At 40.9% G+C, this 25,998-nt stretch overlaps 1 protein-coding gene and 1 non-coding gene across 2 annotated transcripts in view; one reads left to right on the plus strand and one right to left on the minus strand.

Annotated features, from left to right (window-relative positions):
* MEGF9 (multiple EGF like domains 9) overlaps window positions 1-21,577 on the minus strand; it is an 82,675-nt gene extending 61,098 nt beyond the window's left edge. The window contains exon 1 of the mRNA XM_047700446.1: window positions 20,866-21,577. Coding sequence (XP_047556402.1) covers window positions 20,866-21,436 — 571 coding nt within the window. The 5' untranslated portion in view covers window positions 21,437-21,577. The remainder of the gene's footprint in view (window positions 1-20,865) is intronic.
* Window positions 8,834-8,973, plus strand: LOC125084212 (U4 spliceosomal RNA). The gene has a single exon (XR_007122547.1). It is a non-coding gene; the product is annotated as a U4 spliceosomal RNA (small nuclear RNA).
* Window positions 21,578-25,998: the final 4,421 nt, after the last annotated feature.

A 25,998-nucleotide genomic window follows, 5' to 3' on the forward strand; every position in this document is an offset into this window, starting at 1 on the left:
GGAACACAAGCAGGGGGAGTAGGAGAGGGAGAAGCAAGCTTCCCACCTAGCAGGGAGCCCACCCAGAGCTGGGATTTAAATCCAAACATTATGACTCTAAAGCCTGCACTTTTTTTTTTAAGTTTTTTATTTGTTTATTTGTTTGTTTTAATAATCTCTGCACCCAACCTGGGGCTTGAACTTGTGACCTCACGATCAAGAGTCACATGCTTTTCTGACTGAGCCTGACAGGCACCCACAAAGTCTGCACTTTCATCCACCAATGACTCGATCCTTCAAGGCTCATCAATATTGGTTTAGGTTGTGTTGGAAAGAATTAAGAGAAGAGAAGAAAACTACACCAGGCTCAAAAATACATGTGCATTGCCTTGTCAGGGAAGCAGTATATGGGGGGGGGGGGGGCGCTGAATGGAAAAAACTGGGGAGTTAGGTAGACTGAATATTGAATTGTAGCTATTTACCATTCATCATGATATGATCTTGACTAAGTTAAATACTTCTCCTAGTAGAATTTTAATATTTTCACCATAACACCACCAACAAAATGATACTTACATGGGGTGAAGGATGTGTTAACTTACCTTATTGTGGTAAACATTTTGCAATATATATGTATATCAAATCATCACACTGTACAGTGTACTCACACAATGTTATAGGTCAATTATATCTCAGTAATGTTGGGGGGGTGGGAAACTCTATTACCTTTGATTTCCTCATCCATACTTCAAAGATATGAGATAAGGTGGCAAGTGAAAATGTATGTAAAGGAACCTAATACACAAGTATCCGAAAGTATTTGCATATGAGTCTGTCCTTCCACCAGACTCTAGATGCCTAAGTCATTCACAATTCCACCCTGAGCTCTAGGACAGTGCCCAGCATTCAGGAGGCCCATAGGTTTGTTCGACCTAACACCAGATCCCTTAAGTGGTTCAGCACCAAATGCTGGCTTTAATTTTAGTCTCTAATTTTAGTCACCTAAGTCTGTGTGTTATACTAACAGGCAAAATGTTTTCTTAATAAGAGAAGATAGAAGAACTAATTCATGTCACCCTTCTATTATTACATTATCTTAACATGTAAACCCTTTAATTAAAAATTAATGCTCGAAAAGATTGAGAGAGCCAGTCAGTGGCCTCTAATTATCTTTGCTGGGGATCACTTACTCTTTTAGGAGCACACTGCAGTTTCCAGGCTGATCCAAAACACAAACCCTACTATGTCACCTGGGAGCTTATACTTGTTACTTTTAGAATCCACCTGAGTGGATTCTATACACTGCACTTTCATCCACCGGTGGATAATATACAAAACAATTTTTTTTTTAAGTTTTTTTTGTTTTGTTTTTTGTTTTTTTACAGAGAGAGATTACAAGCAGGCAGAGAGGCAGTCAGAGAGAGAGGAGGAAGCAGGCTCTCTGCCGAGCAGAGAGCCCGATGTGGGGCTCGATCCCAGGACCCTGAGATCATGACCTGAGCCGAAGGCAGCGGCTTAACCCGCTGAGCCACCCAGGCGCCCCTACAAAACAATTTTTTATTTGATGGCTGCCAACCACTTCAGACTCAGATCCCACCAGTTCCTCTTCCATGCTCACATATCCTATTCTTCCCTAATCAAGCCATTCAGGACTGTAGGTCCCCAAACAGGCCAGGCATGTGCTCTCTTACCTCCGTACTTTTTCACATGCTGCTCCCTTTTCCCAGAGGGCCACCCCTTCCTCCACCTTGTAATTCCTATTTCAGTTCAGACCAAACTTCCTCCAGAAAGGCTGCTCTGACAACATCCTCTGCCCCCACCCCCATCAAAAGTCCAGGCGAGGAGTCCTTCTTTGTTCCTGTAGTGTGTGCACACCAGTATGATGGAACTTATCACTCTGCAGTCTGATCTTCTCTACCCTCCACTGGGTGCTCAAGGCCAGAAACCACATGTTATTTGTCTCAACAGCATCTTTCTAGCCCAGCACTAGCTGCACCGCAGATGATTAACAACAATCTAATACATTAATTAAAGAATCTTATTTTGTTAACATGGAAAGCCCAATGTAAATTTATTGACAAAAGCAGACCCTCTTCCCTATTACTTAAGTAAAAATGAATGCAAAGTCTTAAGCTGAGCTGTCTTAGGAAAAAACAGTTGAAGGCTAGTTTGGGCATCATGAGACCCACAAATAAAAAAAAAAAAATCACGTGGAGGCACTTGGCTGACTCAGTAGGAAGAACATGTGACTCTTGATCTCCGGGTCATTAGTTCAAGTCCCACACTGGGTGTAGAGATTACTTAAATAAATAAATAAACTTTTAGGAAAAAACAGGTGAAAAAAGGGCCTAAAATCTTTTCTGGTTAAAAAAAAAAGGGAGGAGGCGGGCAAAAGCCTGAGGGAGGAGAAGGAGAAAAGGGAAAACAAGAGGGAGTTACCATTGTAGACTGGTTAAGCAATAAGGAAAGAGAAGTAATAGCTTCCTGACACTTATGGCTTTAGTCCCTGAAGACTACTTAATCATTGATTTTAAGTGTATTTCTAAATAAGTGATCAATTATATAAGATTTTAAACTGAAATAAATTTAGCAAGAGAAATCCTTCCAATAAGCTATTTAAAGGCTTTTTGTTAACAAGAAAGATCACATACTAAGCCAAATAACTCTCTAAAACAGTAAATTTTAAGTAATCATAATTTTTTTTGCCCCAAATGTCTGGAGTCCATTTGGAATTTCTCAACAGAAGTTTTATGCACAAGTTAATCAATACACAGAGAAGTAATTTACTAGGTGGCAAACTTTTGTAGCAACTCATTATCGTTATTTGATATTGTCTCTATATCTGATGAACTTGTACATTGGCTGAAATGGCCCTTAGCTCTTGGATGTATGCCATTTGCCCTTCAATGCTATCCTAGCTAATGTACAAAATTCCTTACCTGACTCATAGCAGATATCTAACTTTTCTCTTCTGGAAACCAGTCCACTGAACAGATCAATTAGGCTAACAAAAGAGTAAAAGTGAAATTTAAGTGGACAGTCATGTCCACTTAACTTAAACAAGGAAATGCTTTGGTATTTCTAGGTAAAGAGCATAGTTTCTACTAAAAGTCTAAAGCATCAAGAGGAAAACCAATTAGGGTGGTAAACAGATCTTTGGTATGGACAGAAAGAGAATGATTACAAATCAGAAGAGAGTGAAGGTGGCAAGAGAAAAAAGATGCATCAAAACTAAAAGGAGTGGGGGCGCCTGGGTGGCTCAGTGGGTTAAGCCGCTGCCTTTGGCTCAGGTCATGATCTCAGGGTCCTGGGATCGAGCCCCGCATTGGGCTCTCTGCTCAGCAGGGAGCCTGCTTCCTCCTCTCTCTCTGCCTGCCTCTCTGCCTGCTTGTGATCTCTCTCTGTCAAATAAATAAATAAAATCTTAAAAAATAAATAAATAAAATGTTAAAAAAAAAAACTAAAAGGAGTGGTTGGAAGAATATAATAGAGCACAAGAAACTCAATCTACTTTGAGATTTTTATTTTGCCCCAATAAAAACTTGAAAAATAAGATAGATTTGGGTTTAAATCCCAGCTAACCAGTACTTTTCAGCTAGTGACTATTGGGCAAACAAATTAATCTCATTTCAGACACAGGTTCTCTGTAAAACAGGTTAATGCTACTAATTCAGAATTGAAAGGATTAGAGGTAGTGAAGAATTAAACAGATTGAAAGTAGTGAAAGTAAACAGGAATTCATAATAAATAATAAAAAGAAAGGCTAACATGTAGAAGGCCTACTTATGCCAGCATTCTAAGTATTTCACATACATTAGCACTTAAACCTTATAAGAACGGAGAGAGGTAGGTGCTATTCTTAGGCCCATTTTACAGATGGGGGAACTGAGGCACAGCCCAAGGTCACACAGTGAGTGGCAGAGAAAATGATTCAAATCTAGGCAGTCTGGCTCTAGATGATAGTATCGCTCATAATAATAATAATTATTATTATTATTAATATTATTCTTAATTTAGTTTGAACACCAGTTCTCTTTCAGCTTGACTAAATTGTCCTTTTGCTCCCTCCAAAAATCTAACCTCTAAAAGCCACAGAACCCTGGTCTGTAGTACCTCGTCACTACTCCGCTGCCCTTGTACAAATCATTCCATGATTATAGACCCTCATTTCCTTATTTATTCAAAGTGAAATACTAACTTCCCTAGGTTATTATGCTTTTTAATATAAGATACAAGACTGTTTGTCCAAAAGCCTTTCTTCCCAGAATACATGCAGTCTCAGGATTTGGCTGGTTATACAAAAGGGGACAAAAAAAGTTTCATGTCAAGCAGGTATGGTACTTTAGGCCCTTTTTGTGGCTGGTGACTATTGTGGTAGGTGGGAAAGAATTCCAAATTGTCCTTTTCAGGTCACACTTCTAAATGGAAGAGGTGAGCAGAGACAAATGAGGTCAGTTTGGGCCTCACATTGTATGTGCTCTACTTGGAAATTATGCCAGAGTGCTTTGACTCGGCCATCACATTCAAAGGTCTTTCTGACAGTGTCATTCCCAGAAATGAATAATTTATTATTTAGGGTTATACATTTGTTATATAAACATCTTCTGAGGACCTACTACGTGCTAGGACTAATCTAGGTTCTGGGGATACAGTGGTTAAAACAAAGAAAGAGAGAAAGACAAAGACAAAAATCTCTGCCCTTATGGAACCTACATTCTGGTGGGTGCGGGCAGGAGGGTTACCCTTCAGATATTTATCGAATACTTGCTATGTGCTGAACACTATCCTAGGCAGATGCTAGAGTACAGACGTCAATAAAACAGCCTATAAGCTACTTGAGGACAAGGTATAGAGGAGTCATTTACAAAAACGAGTAATACTTAAAATAAGAATTTTTTTAAGACTTTTTATCTATTTACTTGGCAGACAGAGATCACAAGTAGGCAGAGAGGCAGGCAGAGAGAGAGAGAAGGAAGCAGGCTCCCCGACGAGCAGAGAGCCCGATGCGGGGCTCGATCCCAGGACCCTGGGATCATGACCTGAGCTGAAGGCAGAGGCTTAACCCACTGAGCCACCCAGGCGCCCCTTAAAATAAGAATTTTTAAAAAGCAAGTAATCAAAGATATATATAATACACACTAGACTGTATAAGGTACCATAGTATAGCAGGCCACGTGGATGGTGTTTCTCAAGGACAAATACATTTCTCAGGCGAAAGAAAGGGATATGGTAGACATCTGTCATTGTTTCTGGACGCCTAGTATCATTGTATAATTTCCCACTATTTTAGAATCTGTTCCTATCTAGGGAAAGAAGCCTGGCTCTCCCACCTCAAAGGTTCATAATGCCAAATTATTGTTCTTCCTGCCCTCCACCCCCACCTGCATCCAGGCCTTGAGCAAGTGTTTAAGGCTCCAACAATCCTATCCACCCTCCACTTGGAATGAGCAACTAAAGATTCCAAGGAATGAGCATGAAGCCCCTTCTCTGGTAGCAGATGAGATGGTTACAGTATGACAAGTGGCAGCAGTAATTGCTACTACAACATACCCACCGCCTAGTGTTAGTGTCCACAGTGCAAACAACAGCATCTAACTCAGTGGTGGTGTCAGTGGCATATTCAGTGGACCTCCCTGGGGCATGATTGAGCTTTATCTTCAGTTCCACATCCTGAATTTGGTTCCCCTGGAGATTCTGTGAAATCTTCCATATCCTTTTAATAAATTCCACTTCTGATTAAATCAGCAAGCATTGGATTTTATTGCTTACAATTAAGGCCTTTACTAAAACTGAACAGAAGGAGAATCCAGGCAGAGGGAACAGTATAAGCAAAATAACAAGAGGCCAGTTAGTTAGCTTAGTGATTCAGAGAGAAGGCTCCGAGGCAGACAGATTTGAATCCGAATCAAGGTTCTATATTTTACTAGCTATGAGCCATTGCTCGGTGTATTTAAACTTTCAAAGCCTTGATTCCTGCTTAGTAAAGTGGGGATAGTAGTGTGTATTTCTTAATAGGTTCTTTTGAGAATTAAACAAGGCCTTGATAACTCATTTAAAGCTCTTAGTATCACATACAGAACAAGACCTTCACAGATGATTGCTTTACTAATAATGATGATGACAATAAGCATGGTTTTGGGGAGAAAATATAAGCAGTTTTATTCTGCAGGGATTTAAAGCACAAGGAGAGGGGTGGTAGGAAATGAGGACAAAGACAGATTATGGAGAAGTTACAAGTCATAATAAGAAACTTGGGTTATGGGCTGGGACCACTCATGGTAATTAAATAGGAGAATTTTATCAAAGTATAAATATCATAGGAGATGATATAACCAGGTTTGCGTTGTATATATATCCTCCTCAGCTAGTTGTAGAGCTCAACCTGACCACTGTACTTGTACACTGTAGGATGTAGTAATAGACATTGCTGTTACGGAGTCTTGAAGTCATAAAAATTGAAATGATTTCTTTCTGATAAATACAAACTGTCCAAAAGTGTGCATATATATCATTCATCAATATATCTTACAACTGGATCAGAAGGGGCTGGGTCTATATTTGAAATAATAGCTTCTCCTTTATCTGATCTGAGAAACAATCAACCTTCTAGTGAGGAGGGAAGTTTATAAAATGGAAAGGAAGAATGCATCCTCAGGTGACCCATAGAACTATGAACCACATTTGCCAGTCTGAGATTCTTCTCTGACTTTAATATAATCAAATATCACCTGCTATTTTTATAACATTGTTTTGCACTAGCATCTTGACCTAGAGTCCATATTAAAAAGATAAAAGGTTGGGGCGCCTGGGTGGCTCAGTGGGTTAAGCCTCTGCCTTCAGCTCGGGTCATGATCTCAGGGTCCTGGGATCGAGCCCCACAGCGGCATCTCTGCTTGGCAGGGAGCCTGCTTCCTCCTCTCTCTCTCTCTCTCTCATTCTCTGCCTGCCTCTCTGCCTACTGTGATCTCTCTCTGTCAAATAAATAAATAAAATCTTTAAAAAATAAAAATAAAAATAAATAAATAAATAAAAAGATGAAAGGCTTTATTGTCAAGTCAAGAACAATCAATACTACCATTTTGCAGTATGTGGTATATCTTGCCAAATGCTAATAAGCATTACATTGTCTGTATTAGCACTATTCCTTCTGGTGCTGATTAGACAGTCTTACAGTTAGTGTTCAGTTCTGCTTTCCATTTATTATGGTTGTCTACCTGTTTATTCTCATCTAATTTCCACCATTATTTCCTCTCCCCACCCTTACTCCACACCCATATCTACCTCCAAGAAACACTCTTTGATCTAATTTTGATTTTCCCAGTAGGTAAAAAAAATCAAACCAGAGTCACTGTGCAATTCAAAATGAGTGCTGACAAGACAATGTATGGGCTTGCTGGGGGATGCTAGGGAAGGTGACAAAACAGAACCCAAAATGTGTTCTGTACCCACTGAATGCTTTATTTCATTTCTGCTACTCCCATCTGCTTTGGCAACGCAGCATAGTCTAGTCAAAAGAAAAAAGCACAGACTTTTAAGTCAGACAGAGCTGGGTCTGGACAGAGCTGGGTTTGAATTCTAGGTCAACACTCAGGAACCCTATTAGGTTGGCACTGTTATACTCATGTTACAGACGACGATAGAGAAGCCCAGAAAGATTAAGTGACTTGCACCGTGTATATGCATGTTGTATTTGCCATACTTTCAAAAATATCAATGTGAAACCAATATAAAATTGAGTGGTCTTATCTTTCTATAGGCCCCAGTCTGATTTTCACTTTACTGGGTCATGTGTGGCTAGGGATGAATATGTACAAAAGATCCCAGAGGATTAAACATCTGTCAGAACTGGACAATGGCTGTTTCAGGGATTCCCTAGAGTCCCATCTTTGCATTTGCTTTTTGAAAAAAGCTTCCATTCAGTTCAGTTCTGAGCAGTACCATTACTGTGTATCTGGCAACATGGCACAGGATAATTCTGGCTCGATCTAGGCCACTCTGACAGGACAGGAGGTAGCCTTTTGCACCAAGCAAAAGGTCCTACCTACACCTTAGAAGCACTTGTTAGAAAAGGTTGATCTGTGACAATGTGCAAGCCTTCCTGATTACCAATGTCTTGCCAATCTACAGACTATGTTAGAGAAGTCGGTAAATGTATTAATCTAGAACTGACAAAGTTCTCTCTGCTGTTTTTTAAATGCTGTGAATAGGTAATAAAAACAATATTAATAATAATAATAGTTAACTTTGAGTGTTTACTATGTGCTGATTATTAAGCACTACTAAATCAAGGTTTTTTTACATGCATTAATTTAATCCTCTCTCAATAACACTGTAGTTCATTACTATTTTGATATAAAAGTTATAGCCTTTTCTTCACAAAATTCAGACAACAGAGATCATTATGTGAGGTGAATATCAGTCTCCTGGAGGCCAGAGCCATTTTTCTGGCATATTCTCTAACACAGCACCCAGGCCTTTTTTGGCAATATCTGAGCCAGGCAGATGGGCACTTTGACTTCCCTCATCATAGAATTGAAAATATCAAATGCCTGGCATGGTTCCAGACTGCTTTGGGCTTTTGAAGGCCACTTGAACCCAAGAAAAATCATACTTTTGCTGGAACAGACACATGAGAAGTAGTTGTTAGTGTGGTTCTGACAAGGAGTACCAAGTCTCAAGCAGAGCATCATATGGAAACTAACATCTCCATTCAAAACAGAGTCACATTCTTTTTGGTGATATGACAAATAATTTAAATGTGGTAAATTCTTTCCCATTTTAATCTGTGATATACTTGACTTCAGAAGAGTGCTAAACCCAACTCACACATCTGTTTTCATAAAAAAAAAAAGTAAGCTTTGCGCAGTGGCAGTATCGTAGCCAATGAGGTTTATCCGAGGCGCGATTATTGCTAATTGAAAAAAAAAAAAAAGTGATCTCATTTGTGAGATCCATTTGTGAGAAATGGAGCAATGTATGCAGTAATTAAATATTAAACTCAGTCAATAATAAAGAGTTTTATGGTTTAGTTATTTTTTCTGTAGCTATTAGGAAGCACCTAATACAGTAACTTGGCATTTAGAATTTGATCACTTTGATCACAATTTGATCAGATTACAGTAATATCACCAATACTGCTACTCTCAACTTTGTTTGAAAGATGTCCCGTTTTAAAAAGTTAAAATATTTGCACTAATTTTATTGTATTTATTATAAATATTTTCTGTTTAAGAGCAGTATCAGAGTAATACATCCACATAGAACTATCTCAATGGCAGAGAAGGGGAAAAAATAAATATAGATGTAAAAAAATTCCATAGTTACCATTAAAATGTTAACTTTCTAGTTATCTGGGTTCATTTTTGTTTTTACACTTCTTTATGTTTTCTAAAATGAACATATATTATTTCTATAATCATAAAAATGGTTAAGTGAATCCCTTCTAAACAGCTCAGCAAAAAGTGATACTAAAGATCTACAAAAGAACAACTTATTTTATGTTTAATATAAGATAAAGATTGTTTTATGTTCTCAAGGTAGTATGCAAAGAAAAATAATACGAAAGTATACCAAACTTTGGAAAATACCATTACGGTCTATAAATTATACAAATATGTTCATTACAAAACAGTATAAAATGTATTTTACATAAAGAAGCCACATATAAATGCATCTGTTTATTTCTTTGTTCTGTTTAGTCGAAAGCTATCTTATCCACATTATATTATAAGCTATGAACCATGTAATCAGGAAAGAAAACCAGAAAACAGGTTGAATTCTATAAAGCCACTGCACTTGAAAAAAGCCCACAGTAATTTGCATGTGAGACTTTTCAAAAACCTTGGAAGACTGGAAGTAAGGAGTAAGTTTCATTTTATAGCTAGAGAAACTAAGTAACAGAGCCATTTTTTTAAAAATGTATAAAGGAACATACAAAGTGAACAGAAAGGCAGACTGGGATTGAGTTCTGACTGCTTTTCTACTGATTAGCTAAACCATCTAGCCCTGCCTTTGTGGACAAGTTGAAGCAACAAACTAACTTAGAAACTAAAACCAGTTGAACAGGATAGGTCTGCAGGCAATACACCAACAATTCAGTATAATAATACCCAACAGCTAGATTGCTTTGCGTTTTTGGTACACTTTATAACTACTCATTAACCCACACAACATCAATGGATGGTGGGGCTATATTGTTAACGCTGTTCATACAGAATGAATAAATAAAAACATACTGTAGGATTATAATGACTGTAAAATCAAATGAGAAAACTACAGCAGAAAAAGTCCAATGCTTTCCTCTAATCAAACTTCAATCCACAAATAAAACAGGGTAAGTTTGTTGAAATACCAAGCATCCCTTCTTTTTCCTTATTATTTCCATTAATGCTTCCCAAACTGAATATAACATCCCAAAAATGATAGATGAGACTGAAGAGAACCTAAAAGCTACTCAGTTCATCCAATCTCCTTCAGAGACAACAACATCTAAACTTTCTCTGGAATATTTTTTAAGGATTACACTTTTAAAAATCATTTCCAAAATTAAAAGGATCAGAGAATATGATGTTCTCCTTATACTTAACCATGTTACTCGTAATTTCTTGGTTTTGTGAGTAAAAATAAAGTGAAAAAATGTAAAAAGTACTTTAAAAAAAAGTAAAAGCACTCAATTTTTAAAAATAAATAATAAAAGTCTAGCAAGATTCCTGGTAATATGCCAGTTTCTAGGATGCATCTAAGACTGAAACAAAAGTTACAAAAATGAGTTATCTAAAGAGTCTACAATTTACTAAGCAAGGTTATTTAACATTCTACAGGCAGGTTGAAAACATTCCTACTCCTATCATTTTCCTTATGACTAGGCAGAATACATTCCTTTTTGTAATTGAATAAATTTCCCCTTCCCTCAGAGCTTAGCTGTCTCCCTGGCAAGGGTATCATATAGAACAGCTGTTATATTACCAGTATAAAAGCAATCCCATCTGATCTAATTGCAAAACATATGGACAGAATGAAACCAAACTTTTGGGGACTCTGTATCTTTAAAAGAAGAAATAATCAAAGCTCTTCTATTGGTAAGAGCTGTGAACAATGTTATGAATTCAAATTTTGCACAATTTAAACAAGATATACTTCACTAAACTACTAATTAATTTGAAGTATATGTATGTTTACATCCCCCAAACAGAATAAGATGGATAAAGAATGAGCTCCGTTTTCATCCTTTGCTAAGATCTCAGTTAAATATCCTCTAGAGGTATCAAATTGTAGATATGTTGATCCTACCCTATGTTTAAAATTTGTCAGTCCTCAGGAATAGTTTCCTTTCTTGGGTATTGTCTTCAGTAATCTATTTTCTTCAGAACCACGACTCAAAGAGAACAAGTATCTCTGATGCAGATCAAAATTGCTGAGTCAATGTCAAGAATTAAAAATTAAACTAGCCCTGGTGATATCACCTGACTTAATCTCACATAAATAAAAGCTTGTCATAACTTTTTATTCATTCTTCCCATTTTATTAATTTATTTTTTATGACTATAAAATTAAAATTGGATATATTCATTGAAAAAAAAAAAGCCCTTGGAAAATTCAGAAAAACACAATTTAAATGACCCATAATCCCGTTACTTAGCTTTAGCCACTTCATAGTTTGGTGTATTTCTCTTTTCCTACGTATATTGCTACTAAACATAATGTAAGCATTTTAATGCCTACATAATAGTTCAGAGGTTACCACAATTTCTTTATCACAGAAGTTTAGAAGAATTCCTATTTCAAAAATCTTTACTGAGGGGCGCCTGGGTGGTACAGTGGGTTAAGCCTCTGCCTTCGGCTCAGGTCATGGTCTCAGGGTCCTGGGATCGAGCCCCACGTCGGGCTCTCTGCTCAGCGGAGAGCTTGCTTCCCTTCCTCTCTCTCTCTGCCTGCCTCTCTGCCTACTTGTGATCTCTGTCTGTCAAATAACTAAATAAAATCTTAAAAAAAAAAATTATTAAAAAAAAAAAAAAAAAAAAAATCTTTACTGAAAGAACAAAACCAGCACGTAAACCAAATGAGAGTGGAACTGATTCAAGTGTAAACAATGATGTAGGAGTGAGAGGTGAGGGTTGGGAGGAGGGCCCAGAAGTAGACCCACTTGGTCTCCTTAGTCCCTCTACTGGCTCCCAAACACATTTGAGGAAATGCAGGTCCCCTCAAACAATACAGTTTAAAAACCACAAATCTAATCTACCTCTCTCATTTTATAGAAGAAAGTTCTTGCCCAAGAACACAGAACTGATGAGAGAACGGAGAAAGAACGTTGGGTCCCATGGCTTACAGTAAGACAAATGCTCAACTTCTCCAACTTAGCTACTCTCTCTACAAAAGTCTTCAGATGTTCATTTGCCTACTGCTCTTCTTCCTTCACTAAGATAAATAGAAGGAACAAAGTTAGGTAACAAAAACTGAGTAATTAGTGTAATTTGCTAGATCCCAAAGAACTTCACTTACCCTAAGTTTCATACTCTTTCTGTGAGTGAAGGATAAAAGGACAAAAGTTCATTTCAAAACTGAGGAAAAAGACCATGAGATTACAGTATTTTTCCCAAGAAGACACTGTTGAGTATAGTATAGCAACAAACCATTCCCTCTTCTTCACTCATTCAATCATTAAATATTTATTGAGACTGTTTGGGGCTGGACACTGGGAACATAATTGTGAACAAAACAAACAGAAATCCCTGGCCTCATGGACTTTATAAGCCTCATTTGTTTGAATAAGCTACTTTAACCCTCTGAATCTCTATATTTGCCATCCAGAAAGTAAGGATAATAATATTGAACTACTGCTTTGTTGAAGAGTTAAATGACATGATGTACGGGGAAACAATCCTGATAGGTAGCTAGGCATATAATAATATGCGCTCAGTTAACATTAGTTACTATTCCAGCCAAAGTGTCAAATATCAGGAAGTGAGAAGTGAGAGTATCAAGTCTCTGTGCTACTAACACACTGATTTAAGGCAATACACCTGAAATAGTATATTAAGGTAATTCCAAACAGATTTCTACACTAGAAAGAAAGTAAATAATATATCAATCTGAAAAAAAAGGATATTTACATGAGCCCTCCCATCAAGTACTGTAGTTCACCTTGTCATCTACAGCGCACTTGTTTTCAATGACTGGTGGGCTCTTTCCTTAACAGTCAACCCCACAGAGTGTCTGGCAAAGAAAATAAAAAGAAATCCTCAGGGGCACCTGGGTGGCTCTGTTGGTTAAGCCACTGCCTTCGGCTCAGGTCATGATCCTGGAGTCCCAGCATCATGTCCCTCATCAGGCTCCCTACAGGGAGCCCGCTTCTTCCCCTGACCCTCCCTCCCTCTCATGCTCTCTCTCATCTTCTCTCTCTCTCTCTGAAATAAATATAAATCTAAAAAAAAAAGAAGAAGAAGAAAGAAAGAAATCCTCATCTTCACATACCCTTTTTCCATCCTGTAATTATGGGCAGCAAATCAGTCAAAGATTTATATTCAACAGAATAAACCTAAAAGACAACAGTTTGAAATACAAAATATCAAATGTGAAACCCACAAAAACCTGTAAAGGTTTGGTCAATATTCACCAATTATAGTGAATATTATAACAGAGGTAAGAAATTAAGCTTTATTCACACACACACACACACACACCCAGAACTCAACAAAATATGAATGTCTTGGATACTCTAAGAATACCTTATAAACTGTAAAGTACTGCATACTTGTTAATTATTAGAAGCATTCTGTTCACTATCAACTTTAGATTTCTACAAAGGAAATTCTGTCATTCAACAGATCAAACATTTGTTTCTCAACCAAATTAAACTTTTTATATTGGTATGAAGCCCAAATCCATCTACCCAACAGAAACAACTTATATTATTTGTAACCAGAAAAATACATTTGCTACTTATTCAAAGTATTTAATTTTTTTGAAGCAGATAATTTCTGTTGTGACAGGGTTGTTGGTTATTTTTTCTGTATTATTCCTTGGGAGAAGAAAGTTAGACAGAAAGACAGACAAAAATCTGGGCAATAAAAAATGAGCCCAGTGTGAAAAGAAAAAACTTTTCTCTCATTATTTTCATATAAAGAATTAATATCATGTCCTGAAAACTATATAAATTATGACACTTTCTTCTCAAATGGGCTTAATAATCTAAATTAAATAGACTAAAAACAAATCCATAGGAAAAAAGTCAAAGTCACAGAGAAAGACAGACAGGTTTTGTTCAAATTGCAAAGTGTTCAACCCTGTGCACCCTGTTACCAGGCCATCTTCAAGGACATCTTTTGTTCCTCCAGAGAGACTTCTTGGAAGAATTGGGCTTTGAGGAGGCACTGAAGGAGGACAAAGTGGTAAATTGTTAAATAGAGAGGATAATTTGATTCCTTAAAGAACATGAAAGAATGGATAGGGCTAAGAATGAAAGACAAGAGTGAGAGGGACATATAAAGGAATTTGAAGTGAAAAAATGAGCATGGAGAACAGAGGGGTTTTTTGGTTTTGTTTTCTGTTTTCTTAATGAGGGAAAAATAATGGGGAAAGGTTTTTTGGTGTTCTGTTTTGTTTTGTTTACAATAGTACTTACTTATCTGTGAAACAGTAGCATAACCAGAGGGATTATTTTGACACAAGTTTATCATACGTACTTAGAAGAGACATCTACGAGGATAATTTTTTTGAATAAACCTTTACTGTGATCAAAACACATATGTGTCCAAACATTATCTTTTTCATCACAATTTTTAAAAATCTCCCTTCAAAGTTACTAGTGTAGTCTGGGTAGTTGTTTCCAGTGAAAAACAGATAAACCAAAATACGTACTTGAAAAAGACTATAAATGACCACAGAAGAGGTGCCTGTAACATAATCTCAACATTAGTAATAAAGATTTTTATATCACATCTATAGTAAATAAACAAAAATCAAGATCAAGGCAAAAAGCATGAATTAAAGCTCTTTATAACGAAAAATGTTATCTAACACTGTCTTTCAGCTAACCAAAATCTTATATTTCTATTCTCCTCTGATCTATTAAGTGCCCTAGAGCAGTAATCTCTCTACCCATAATTTACCCATCAGTAAAAACAGTACTGTGATACTTTTCTTCCATTCTTTTTATATGGGTGCCAGAACGTCTGGAAGTTAATATGTACATGTTTAGAAATGCTGAGATGAAAAGTAATGCACACTTTACTTTTATGAGTCTTTTTAAAAAAATCAAAATAAAAAGACCTGGTCAGATTATTTCAATGTGTACATTTTCAATTAGCCAGAAGGCTTCCTGGTGTTGTAATTCAGAAGATTTGAAACTAATGTTATGGAGTTTAACTACGCTATTCCAAAAATAAATCAGACTAAGGAATTTCTACAGAAAGCTAGGCACTTAAGCCAGGAATAAGATACAGTAAATTTGAGAAGTCCCTGGGCCTGGCCCTAAAAAGAGTACAGACAAACTTCTCTATCATAGACCATATTAAAATCAAATCAAAGGAAGAATTAGAACTACAATTTAAAATCACAGTTGTAGGGGTGCCTGGGTGGCTCAGTGGGTTAAGCCGCTGCCTTCGGCTCAGGTCATGATCTCAGGGTCCTGGGATCGAGTCCCACATCGGGCTCTCTGCTCAGCAGGGAGCTTGCTTCCCTCTCTCTCTCTCTCTGCCTGCCTCTCCATCTACTTGTGATCTCTCTCTGTCAAATAAATAAATAAAATCTTAAAAAAAAATCACAGTTGTAAAACACCATAAGACAGAAAATTTAAGGAGGTGAATGAATAGCATACAATGGAGTGAAGAGAGTAAATACCAGTAGAACAGCAGACCTTTTCTCAGATTGGTATCCAAGGACCAATAATTTTTAGCAGACCAGTTTCCTTCTCTTCTCTTCTATGTAACTATTTCCTTAAATGCCAATAATAGGGATTCTAGAACCAGAATGACTACGTTTGAATCTAGGTTCTGCCATAGCTGGGCTTCTGTGAGCCCCAGTTTCTTTATCTATGAGGATAATAATAGTATCTAGCTCAATTGCACCTAACTGTTGTGAAGATTAAATAAGTTAGTATGTATAAGGTGCTCAGAACACGGCCTGAAACATAGTAAGTACGATATGTGTTACAGTGGTCCATAAGCCCTCAGACCTGATGCCAAGTATCAGAACATCCAAAAAACCAAAATTCTTTCTGTAACTCATTTGGCAGCAAAACCTGACCCAAACACATGCAAGGCTATTTACAGTCTTTATTTATCCCACTCACTGTAAATATACATGCTACAAATTTTCTTTTCTTTTCTTTTCTTTTTTTGCTGCAAATATTTTGCTACAAATTTCTTCATTTTGCTGCAAACATCTTCATGTATTTGATCATAGGATGCTGCCCCAGACTTCACTGGGGTACATTTGTTAAATTCCTAAAATCCAAGGGAAAAAAATTAAAATTCTGAAACACATCAAGCCCCATAGGTTTTGGATAAAAGATAATGGACCTACATTACCTCTGGAGCCTGAACAATTTCTATGTCCCTAAAGTAAATGGTATCTTCTTAAATAAACACAAGCAAATGATGCTCCATACCTAGAGCAAATTTTTTTGGATTTTAGGAGGAAGAAAATTTTAGGAGGAAAAAAATTCTAGGAGGTAGAAAACATTACACTGTATAATTAGGAGGACCCTGCATTCCCAGAATGTTCCTCTCAAACAAAATCCATTCGTGATATTTTATTTACATGTCATACCAGTCAGGAAAGCTCTTGAAACGCTCTAAATTCTAAGGCTTGCTTAAACAAAGCTTATTCTCTTAACTTAGATCATAAATAAACGACTAAGACTCTTTGGGGACAATAATGTGCCCTGAATCATGCATACCAAATCATCACAGAACTTTAAAGCTAGAAGAGACCCTTGAGAACTAAACTATTACTCCTTCTCTTCCAAACTATTTTATAATCCATAAATTTGCTCTCCCCTGTGAGGTAAGAATAACCTGCTCTAACTTGTCCTTAGACTCTGTCTATAGGAACACCCTGTAGGTGAATGTGAATAAACTGGGTGGGGTACACTAATAGACTTGGGATCTAAAAGGATGGCTTGAATCTAACATAATACATCTACATGTCTGGCAAATGTCTCAATTCATACTTTAGAAAATAACAAGAATTTCCCAGCCCGGAATGAAGAAACAGTCATCTAGTACATGTTTTGTTTTGTTTTAAAAAAAAAAAAAATCGGCTTAGCTATCTTAATGGACTCAATGAATCAACAACATAATGTGGCTGCCCCAAAACGCTACTGTGATTAGGAACTAACTACATCAACAGTAGTATAGCATCCAGAAGGAACGAGGTAACTGCCCTCTCTACTGCAAGCTAGTTAGACCATATCTGGAGTATTATGTTCAGCTCGGTGCTCCACGCTTTGGGAGAGACGCAGAAAGATGAGGACAGTGAGGGAATGTGAAACCATGTCACATAAAGAACAGTTGAGGGAGCTAAAGTTATTTAGTCCAGACTCTGAGACAACGTGCTCACTATCCCAAGCCCCTGAAGAACTGTCATGGCACAGAGACAGACAGAGAGAGCAGACTTGCTCTGCATGGCTCCAAAGGACAGAACCAGAACCAACTAGTGTTAACAACAGAGAGAAAGAGTTCAGCTAACTCTTGGAAGTACTTCTTAAAATGTAGAGCCACACTAAGATGTAGTGGCTTCTAAAGTCCTATCTAACCCTAAAGGTCCATAGTTTAAAAAAATCAGACATTTGTCATCACCTTAATCTCTTACTGCTGGTAACCACCATCCTCTGGCATCACAGCCTCTCCCTTAACTCTTCTTAAAATGTCCTACCCAGCCAACCAATCAGCCAAATGTTTTGCGAAGCCTGTGGGAGGAAAATGCCTGTTTGCTGGGCAATTAGTTTCAGTTTGCAGATCAGTGTCCTTATAAACAAAAGAGGGCCCTAGCTGAGGGGCAGGCAAGAGCTCTCAGCTAGACCTGGGAAATTAAAGAAATTCTTATGAAATCAAAGAGCAGGTAGAAGACCCATCTAATTACATAATGTATTATCATTATCTGGCATTCAGTCCTTACAGGAACACTAAAATAAAATACCCAGTACAATCATCTTCCCAAATGCCAGAGAATCCAACTCTGCAAATCAAACTAGGTATCTCAAGATCAGTTAGAAGCTTCCCTTCTGTCAAAGAGATGTGGGTACTGTTTGAAGTAGACTAGAACCCATGCTCAGATAAAAAGGTCATACTTGATTGCATCACACTGTAAAGCCAAAACTACGTATCAACAGGCCCACAAAGTTCAGTTCAGCTGCTGAGAACTGGACATAGGCAATCTCTAGTGCATTCACACCAAAAAAGTAAGAACTGTGTTATATTTAAGACACAGAGAAGCTACTGAAGTTGGACAGCCTTCTAAAACTTTTGCCACCCAAAGACCATGATAGACATCGGTCTATGTCAGCCCATGGAAGTTACTAGGGCCTTGAACAGTTCGGATGGCTCTTGTTACTCAACCCAGCTTTACTTCACTTGAAATTGGATTCTCTGAAACTCCAGCTGAAGTATTGGAGAATATGTCCATGATGGGCTTAACAAGAACACATTCTTCCCTGTGCTTTTTAAACTGAACCCCAGAAGCAATCTAAATGTCCATAAGTAAAGGATTGCTTTAAAAAATTATTTTATGCTTATACCCAAAAATGCAACTGTTAAGAAGAATAAGGTAGGTCTTAAGTATGGACATGGAAAAAAATTCACAATATATAGTTAAGTGAATACAGCAAGCTGTAAAAACAGTATGTGTAAAATTATTTTGAGTTTTTAAAACTATTTTTAAAAACCGTCTGTGTATGTATGTTCATATATGCCCAGAAAAACGTTTGAAAAGAGATCTGTTAATAGTAGTAACCTCTAGGGACTGACTGGAACTAGGAAGCAGTAAAGGAGTGACTTTCACTTTTTCCTTTGTAGACTTCTTGTTGTTTGTATTTTTTGGAAGTAAAGGTTAACTTTGTGATTTAAAAATAGCAATACAAAAATAATAAAGGTAAAATAACATCAATTTTACAGACATATGATATTTATCGTATACTAACCACTCAAAATAAGTAATCTTGCTACTACTTAAATTCTGTGTGCTTCAAACTGTGGAAAATCTAATTCATCCTTTTTCTATTATATTTTACTACAACAACAAAAAATCATCACAGTACTACTAGGTTTCTCAAAAAAAAAATTGTAGTCATAAGGATAACTAACACACACATGGTGCTTACTCTGTACCAGGAACTGTTCTAAGCACCATAAATGTATTAACTTAGTTAATCTTCACAGCAATCCTATGAAGTAAGTACTATTATTATCATCTTCATTTCACAGTTGAAGAGAGGTTCAGTGACCTGACCAAGATTACGCGGTTAATAAGGGGCAGAGCTAGGATTCAAACCTAAAAATGGACTCCAGAGTCCATACTCCGAACCACTGTACTTCCTGTCTCTTAGTAATATGTCAATCTCTCTATACCAGAGCCAAAAAAGGTTACAGTCAAAATCCAGCTAGTTAATATACTCCTTCAAGCTAGAAGAGATGCCAACTTAGCTTTTTATGGTTGAATAATCTGCATTCCTACTGATGTCAATGCCACGCTCCAACCCAAGATTCAAGACGGTATTAAGACTCATAATCATGTGGGAAAACTCTCCACAAATTCAATTATAGTCCAAAGTCCATACCTGACTCTACAGCAAATCACTGAGCCTAAGAATTAGGTCAGAGATCCATTACTGTAAGTACAGCCTGGCAAATAGTTTGGACAGATCTCCACCCCAACGTAGGCAAAGGAATTCAGAAACTCTTGTCTGACGTCCTGACAAGGTAGTTTTATTTGTTTAGTTCCAGGCCCACTTTCGATTAAAAGGAGACAAGAACAGGAGTTGTCTCTAACTCTGCTTGAAGACTTCAGTCAGGAGGAAGAAGGGCCTGTTTTCTATGCGGACTCAAAACAGATACCGGCATTTATCAGCATCCTCCAAACTGAACATTCTAACTTAAGGGGCGGAAAAATGGGCGTCCCTGCTTGAATTGTGTATTTGTCCAAACCCATTGACCTTGTAATTGAGGAAGAAAAAATGGTGCAAGGAAGGGATTTAACCTAATTTATAGGCATGCTCAACCTAGATACACACCTGTCCCAAATGACCTATTGAATCCACTTATTTGCAGGGAAAATATGGATTACAATGTCTTCCCCCCACCCCGGGGTGGTCTGTCCAACTGTGGTACACAAATTCCTCAGTATCTCTTCCACCTGTCACATGCACATTATACATATATGCACTGTGTGTACATACGTACACACATTATACACACACACACAAGGACGGATGATCAAGCACACGGAGGGTTCGGAAGGAATCCCTTCTACTCAGTTTTTTGACCCATTTGTTGAAGGAGGTAGTGTTCTGGCTTTCAAACTTCCCGAAATCACCCAGGCGGAGAGGCAGGGTGAATGAACCGAACCCAGAAGTTTGCGCCCATCCAGGGTCTCTGACAAAGGCCAGAAAGCCCGGTTTGGAAGGAGATGCGATGCCTCCCACACCGCAGCCGCCCCCCTCCCGGGGAAGCCCAGCCTGGGCGGGGGGGGACAAAAGACTTTCCAGATTGGGGAGGAGGAGGCGTTCGAGCTGGACCTCGAACCTCCCCCCTTGGGAGTCCAAATCCGGGGAAACTTTGGGGTGAGGAATGATCAGTTCCGGGCACCAGCCCAACCCTGGAGGCCCGGGGCTGGGGTGAGGGTGGGCAGTCGCGCGGCGGGGTGCAGCCGGCGAGGGGCGCGGGGACTCACCTGGGGGAGGGGCGGAGGGGGCCTCGGTGGCAGGTGGGGTGGGCGGGACGCTGCTGCCGCCGGGGAGCTCGGGGGTCGGGCTCAGCCGAGTGGTGGGCGCCGGGATGGTGGTCGCAACCGGGGTGGTCGGCGCCGGGCCAGTGCTCGTCGAGAGGGTGGTCGGCGCGGGTCGGGTTGTCGCGCGAGGGGTGGTCGGAGTACGGTCCACCGCCGGAGGGGCGGTCGGCGAGGGGCTGAGCGGCGCCTGGAAGGTGGTCGAGGCGGGTCCGGCCGTCGCCCGAGGAGGGGTGGTCTCCGGGGACTGGGCTGAAGAGGACGCCGCCAGAGGCTGGTGGACCGTAGTGCGCGGCGGGGCCTGGGCCGTGGGAGTCGTCGCCTTAGAGAAAGGGCGACTGGGCTCGCCCCGTAGCCCCGGGCCCGGAGACGCGTCCACCTGCCCCGCGGCCCCGCCGCCACCGGTGACATTCCCCGCCGAGGTTGCTGAGGCGGCGGCGGCGGCGGCCCAGCACAACAGGGCGAGGACGCCCAGGCTCGGCAGGCTCCTCATGGCGCGCTCGGCTCCGCCATTCATTCATTCAGTCATTCAGTCGGTCGGTCAGTCATCTTCTCCTCCCTGCACTCGGACCAGGGAAGCCGCCGCAGCCGCCGCCGCCACCGGGCGCACCATCGCCACCTCCCTCTGACAGGCGGCCGGCCCCGCGGGCGGGCCCCAGCGCGGAGGGAGCGACCCGGCCGAGCGCGGACAGCCCGCCCTCCCCGATTGGCAGTCTCGTTGACCTATGGGAGGCCACGCTGGCCCACGTGATCCGCCCGCTTCCCGGCCTCTTTGTAGCCCCGCGGGCCAATCAGAGGACGTCGAGGGGAGGGGGCGGTGTTAAGGCGGGAGGAGGGTGGTACGAGCCCTTCTCCAGCCCTTCGGGCTTGCGGCAGCCACGGCTTTGTCTGCGGGAGGAGCGGGACGCGGGCCGCGGGCATCGGGCGACGCGGAGCAGACAAAGGACGCGCCCCGCGCGGCAAACGCCGGGGCCAAGTCGTCTGCTCCACTGGGCGGCAAGGGCGACCCGGGGCGGGGAATCCGCTCTCGGGAGCTTCCCCGCCCTCTTGAACAATGGGGCGCCGGCGCCGCACCCGGACTCGGGTGGAGACTGGGCTGGAACCCCCACAATGGGCGAGGGCGGCAGCAGCGAGGATGTAGAACTCAGCATTGCTTGTGCTGCCTGAGAACGCCTGGCCTCGGCCCTGCGAGGTCCGCCCTGCCGTTCCCATTTCAGGGATGGGGAAACTGAGGCCCATGTTGAGGGCCCCACTGAGCCAAGACCCACGCCCGGACCAGACACCTGTGGGCCCCGGCGCCGTGCCAGGCAGGACCGGGGTAGTAGAGACCCGCCGGCAGCCGAAGGTGCAAGCTTCCCGTGTAGTGGAGACAGACTCACGTGCACACTTTGCCCTGACCCTGCACCCCAACCCCTCCCCACGGGAGAACAGGCTCGGATGGGGTTTGAACCTCAGCGTCCTGTTTCCTGCTGAGTGTTTTGTGGCCTGAGCGCAGTTTTCTCACCTCTAAAATGGGCATGATAGACACAGAACACCCCCACACCTCCTGTCACAGAGATGATGTGAGAATTCAGTAATGCACTGGAAGAGTTTAAACCCAGTCCCCGGCTCGCAGTAAACCCTCTTCAATGCTAACCAGGCGCAGGGTACTGTGCTCAGACAAGTCCCCCGCCACAGCCCTGAAGTGTCCTCAGCCGCCTGCCCACTGCGGGGATTGGGGTGGGTCTGAGAGCAGAGCTTGGCCCCGGGTGACACCAAATCCTGTGTAAAGCTGGAATTCCGACGCGCAGCCTCGCGCCGTCTGCCCAGGATCCAGAGCCTGCTCAGGCGCGGCGGCTTCTAGGGAGAGCCAGGCGGGGCGGGTTTGTCATCTGACAGGGCTTAATCCCAGCCCCAACGCCAACCCATTCCTGGCCTCTCCTACGTGATGCTTGCCTTTGTGCACGGTTTCCCATTAGTCACTGGCCTCCAACCAGAAAGGCCGGATGAGATTTGTATGTGGACTTGGGTATATGTTAATCTAAAAATGCGTTTATTCACCTGCGTGAGTAGTAGGTGGGGAGAGGATATGCACAGGCTTGTGGATGAGAGCATAAACATCTTTGTGAGTCTGTGCGTATGAGTATTATATGTATTTGTGTGAGTTTATGAGACTGGTGTCTATTTTGTGTATTGTGTGTTTTACGTATCTGCACACGTACTGGTGTATGTTTTATGGGTATTTTCTGCAGGGTTAGTTTCTTTTTATTTCTGAGCATATATGGGTGTGTGTTGGTAGGTCTGTCTATGTATGGAAGAGGACTGCAAAATGAGAGGGGTGTGTGTAGGTGTTCTGGTTTCAGACCAATATTTAGCAAATGCAAATCAAGATTCTGTTTTTACTTCTCTTGGGGAAGGAGGTGGACAGGTCAGCCCCTTCCCCATGTTCTCCTGCTGATTCTTCCTAGCCTTCCAAACCCCAACCAAAATACCATATCCTCTAAGAGACTTTCCTGGAATTAAACACTCCATTCCCATTTGCCCATGTCCCTTTGTTTATTCATTGATTATAGCCCCAATCTATCAGTCTATCTCTCCCCTTTCTCTTGCTGAAAGGATTAAGAATGGCTTTCAGAAATGTATACAATAGAATAAATTGAACTGCCCACCCGGCTTTTTTTTTACTTCTCACAGTAACCATCAACCATTAATACTAAAACTTGAAATTTATGTGCCTGTGTCTCCCATTAGGCTGTTTTCTCTGTTCTTAGTGCCTAGCAGGGGTAATATGTGTGAGCACTAATCCATGCTGATAAAATTGAATTAAATTGAAAAGAGATGGTGCCATGGAAAGAGCTCATAGAGTCAGACAGACCTGGCTCATGATTTCACCAGCTGTGTAACCTTGGAGGAAATATTTTACCTCTCCGAGTCTTAGTTTTCTCGTCTATAAAGTGGGGTCAGTAAATTATGTCTCACTTAGGAGCTGAGGATTGAAGAAAATTTTTTCACAGAGCCCGGTATACCGAAAGTGCTCGACCTGTGTACGTTCATTTTTCCTTTAGACCAGTGCTGACTTTGAGCCTTGTTGGCTGAAGGACCACGACAAAAACCTCTGTGTCATAGCTTCCCCATCAGGTGATCATGGTCTGATGGTTGCCCTACCAGCTATCCACAAGTGATAGCTGAAAAATGCTGGGCTGGCCCTAAGATGTGCTAGATCAGAGATTCTCTGGCAGTAGGGGAGAAAAGCTGATGCAGCTTCTTTGCCTGGAGAATCACAGAGAAAGACGAGAAGCCCTTACCAAAGTACCAGCACTCTGCCTCAGACAGGGATATGACCAGGCTTCTAAAATGGGTTAATTACCCTGTAATGTGTCTAGAAAATGTTGAATTATTTTGAAAGCTAATTGAAGTGGATAAATGTCAATTCATTCAACAATTAATTCTTTACATTTTTTGCTCTGCCTCTATCTCTAAACCACAAGATAACTTTTTTTTTTCATTTCTTAGGAATAATAATTTTGTGTTTAAAAATCAGAAACACTAGGGGCACCTGGGTGGTTCAGTGGGTTAAGCTGCTGCCTTCAGCTCAGGTCAAGATCCAGAGGTCCTGGGATCCAGCCCCAGGCCAGCTCCCCACTCAGCAGGGAGTCTGCTTCTCCCTCTCCCTCTGCTCCTCCCACAATCATGTTCTCCAACCCCGCGCGCCCCCCCCCCGCCAAGCCGCTCATGCTCTCTCTCTCAAATGAATAAATAAAATTTCTAAAAAATGAGAAACACCTTAAATATCCAATATCAGACAACGGTATTATTATGTCTGTTCAATTTAATCATATAAAGTCATTGTAAGGGGGGGATCTGAAGACAGTATAGTAAATATTCAAAATAGGTCATTGAGCTCTTATTGTGCTAGCATTACCCTAAAAGCTACGCGTGCAATATTTTGTTTAATCAAACAAAGAACCCCAGGAAGAAGGCACTATTATTATCCTTATTTTACAGATAAGAAAACTAGGGCACAGAGAGGGTAAGCCACTTGCCCAAGGTCACTTAGTAAGTGACAGAGCCAGAAATCAAACTGAGGCTCACCAGCTCCAGTAGTTCCCTTAACAGCTATGCTGTAATGGGAAAATGCTTATGATATAACGTTAAGAAGAAAAGAGGGGAAAAATTATAGCTGTGACTCTATCTATAATGGAATGTTGGCTGGCACTTTTCTTGTTGCTCCAGACCTTGGCTAAAACCCAGGGCTCTAAGAAGAGCTGACAACCCACCCGTGACACATGGGGCCACTAGACTTACTAACGAGGGGCCACGGAATAGCAGGGTCAGAGAGGACCTTGTCAGAGCAGATGAGCAGCCTGAACTTTCTCCTGCAGATAATGGAGATGCTGTAAAGTACCCCATCTGATTCTTCTTTGTAAACTCAGTACCCAGCATGATGTCGATGTCCTATACGCAGGAATGGCTCAAGGATTGTTGGTGGAGGGGAGCCTGGGTCAGGTGCAGAGTGGGTCGGGCAACCCGACTCTTGATTTCGGCTCAGTCGTGGTCTCGGGGTTATGGGATAGAGCCCTGCATCTTTCTCTCCCTTTCCCTCTCCCCATCCCCACTCTGCTCTCTATCTCGAATAAATAAATAAATAAATCTTTAAAAAAAAAAAAGAGGAATTGTTTGTTGAACTAAATGGAGTCTTAGCGAGTGGCAAACACTATCCTTGGAGTTCTGCACTCATAATGTATTTATTTCCCAAAGATAGGGCTGTCCCGTACTTGAAAGAACAGGAAGATGAGTCTCTTAGAGGTAAAGGGATTTGCCCAAGATCTACCCAGCTCCAAAGCCCAGGCTCTTCTTGAGACTTCACCATCCATTAATGTGGCCACTATGTGTTGCACATAGTAGGAGGTCGATGAACACATACTGGAAAAAAGGACACATACACATGAAATTTTACCCTCCTATAAGAGCAGAATTTAAGAAAAAGGAAGCTTTAGGGGTGCCTGGGTGGCTCAGTCATTAAGCGTCTGCCTTCGGTTCAGGTCATAGTCCTAGGGTCCTGGGATTGAGCCCCGAATCGGGCTCCCTGATTGGTGGGAA

Source organism: Lutra lutra, chromosome 13, assembly GCF_902655055.1.
Source record: "Lutra lutra chromosome 13, mLutLut1.2, whole genome shotgun sequence".
Lineage (NCBI taxonomy): Eukaryota > Metazoa > Chordata > Mammalia > Carnivora > Mustelidae > Lutra > Lutra lutra.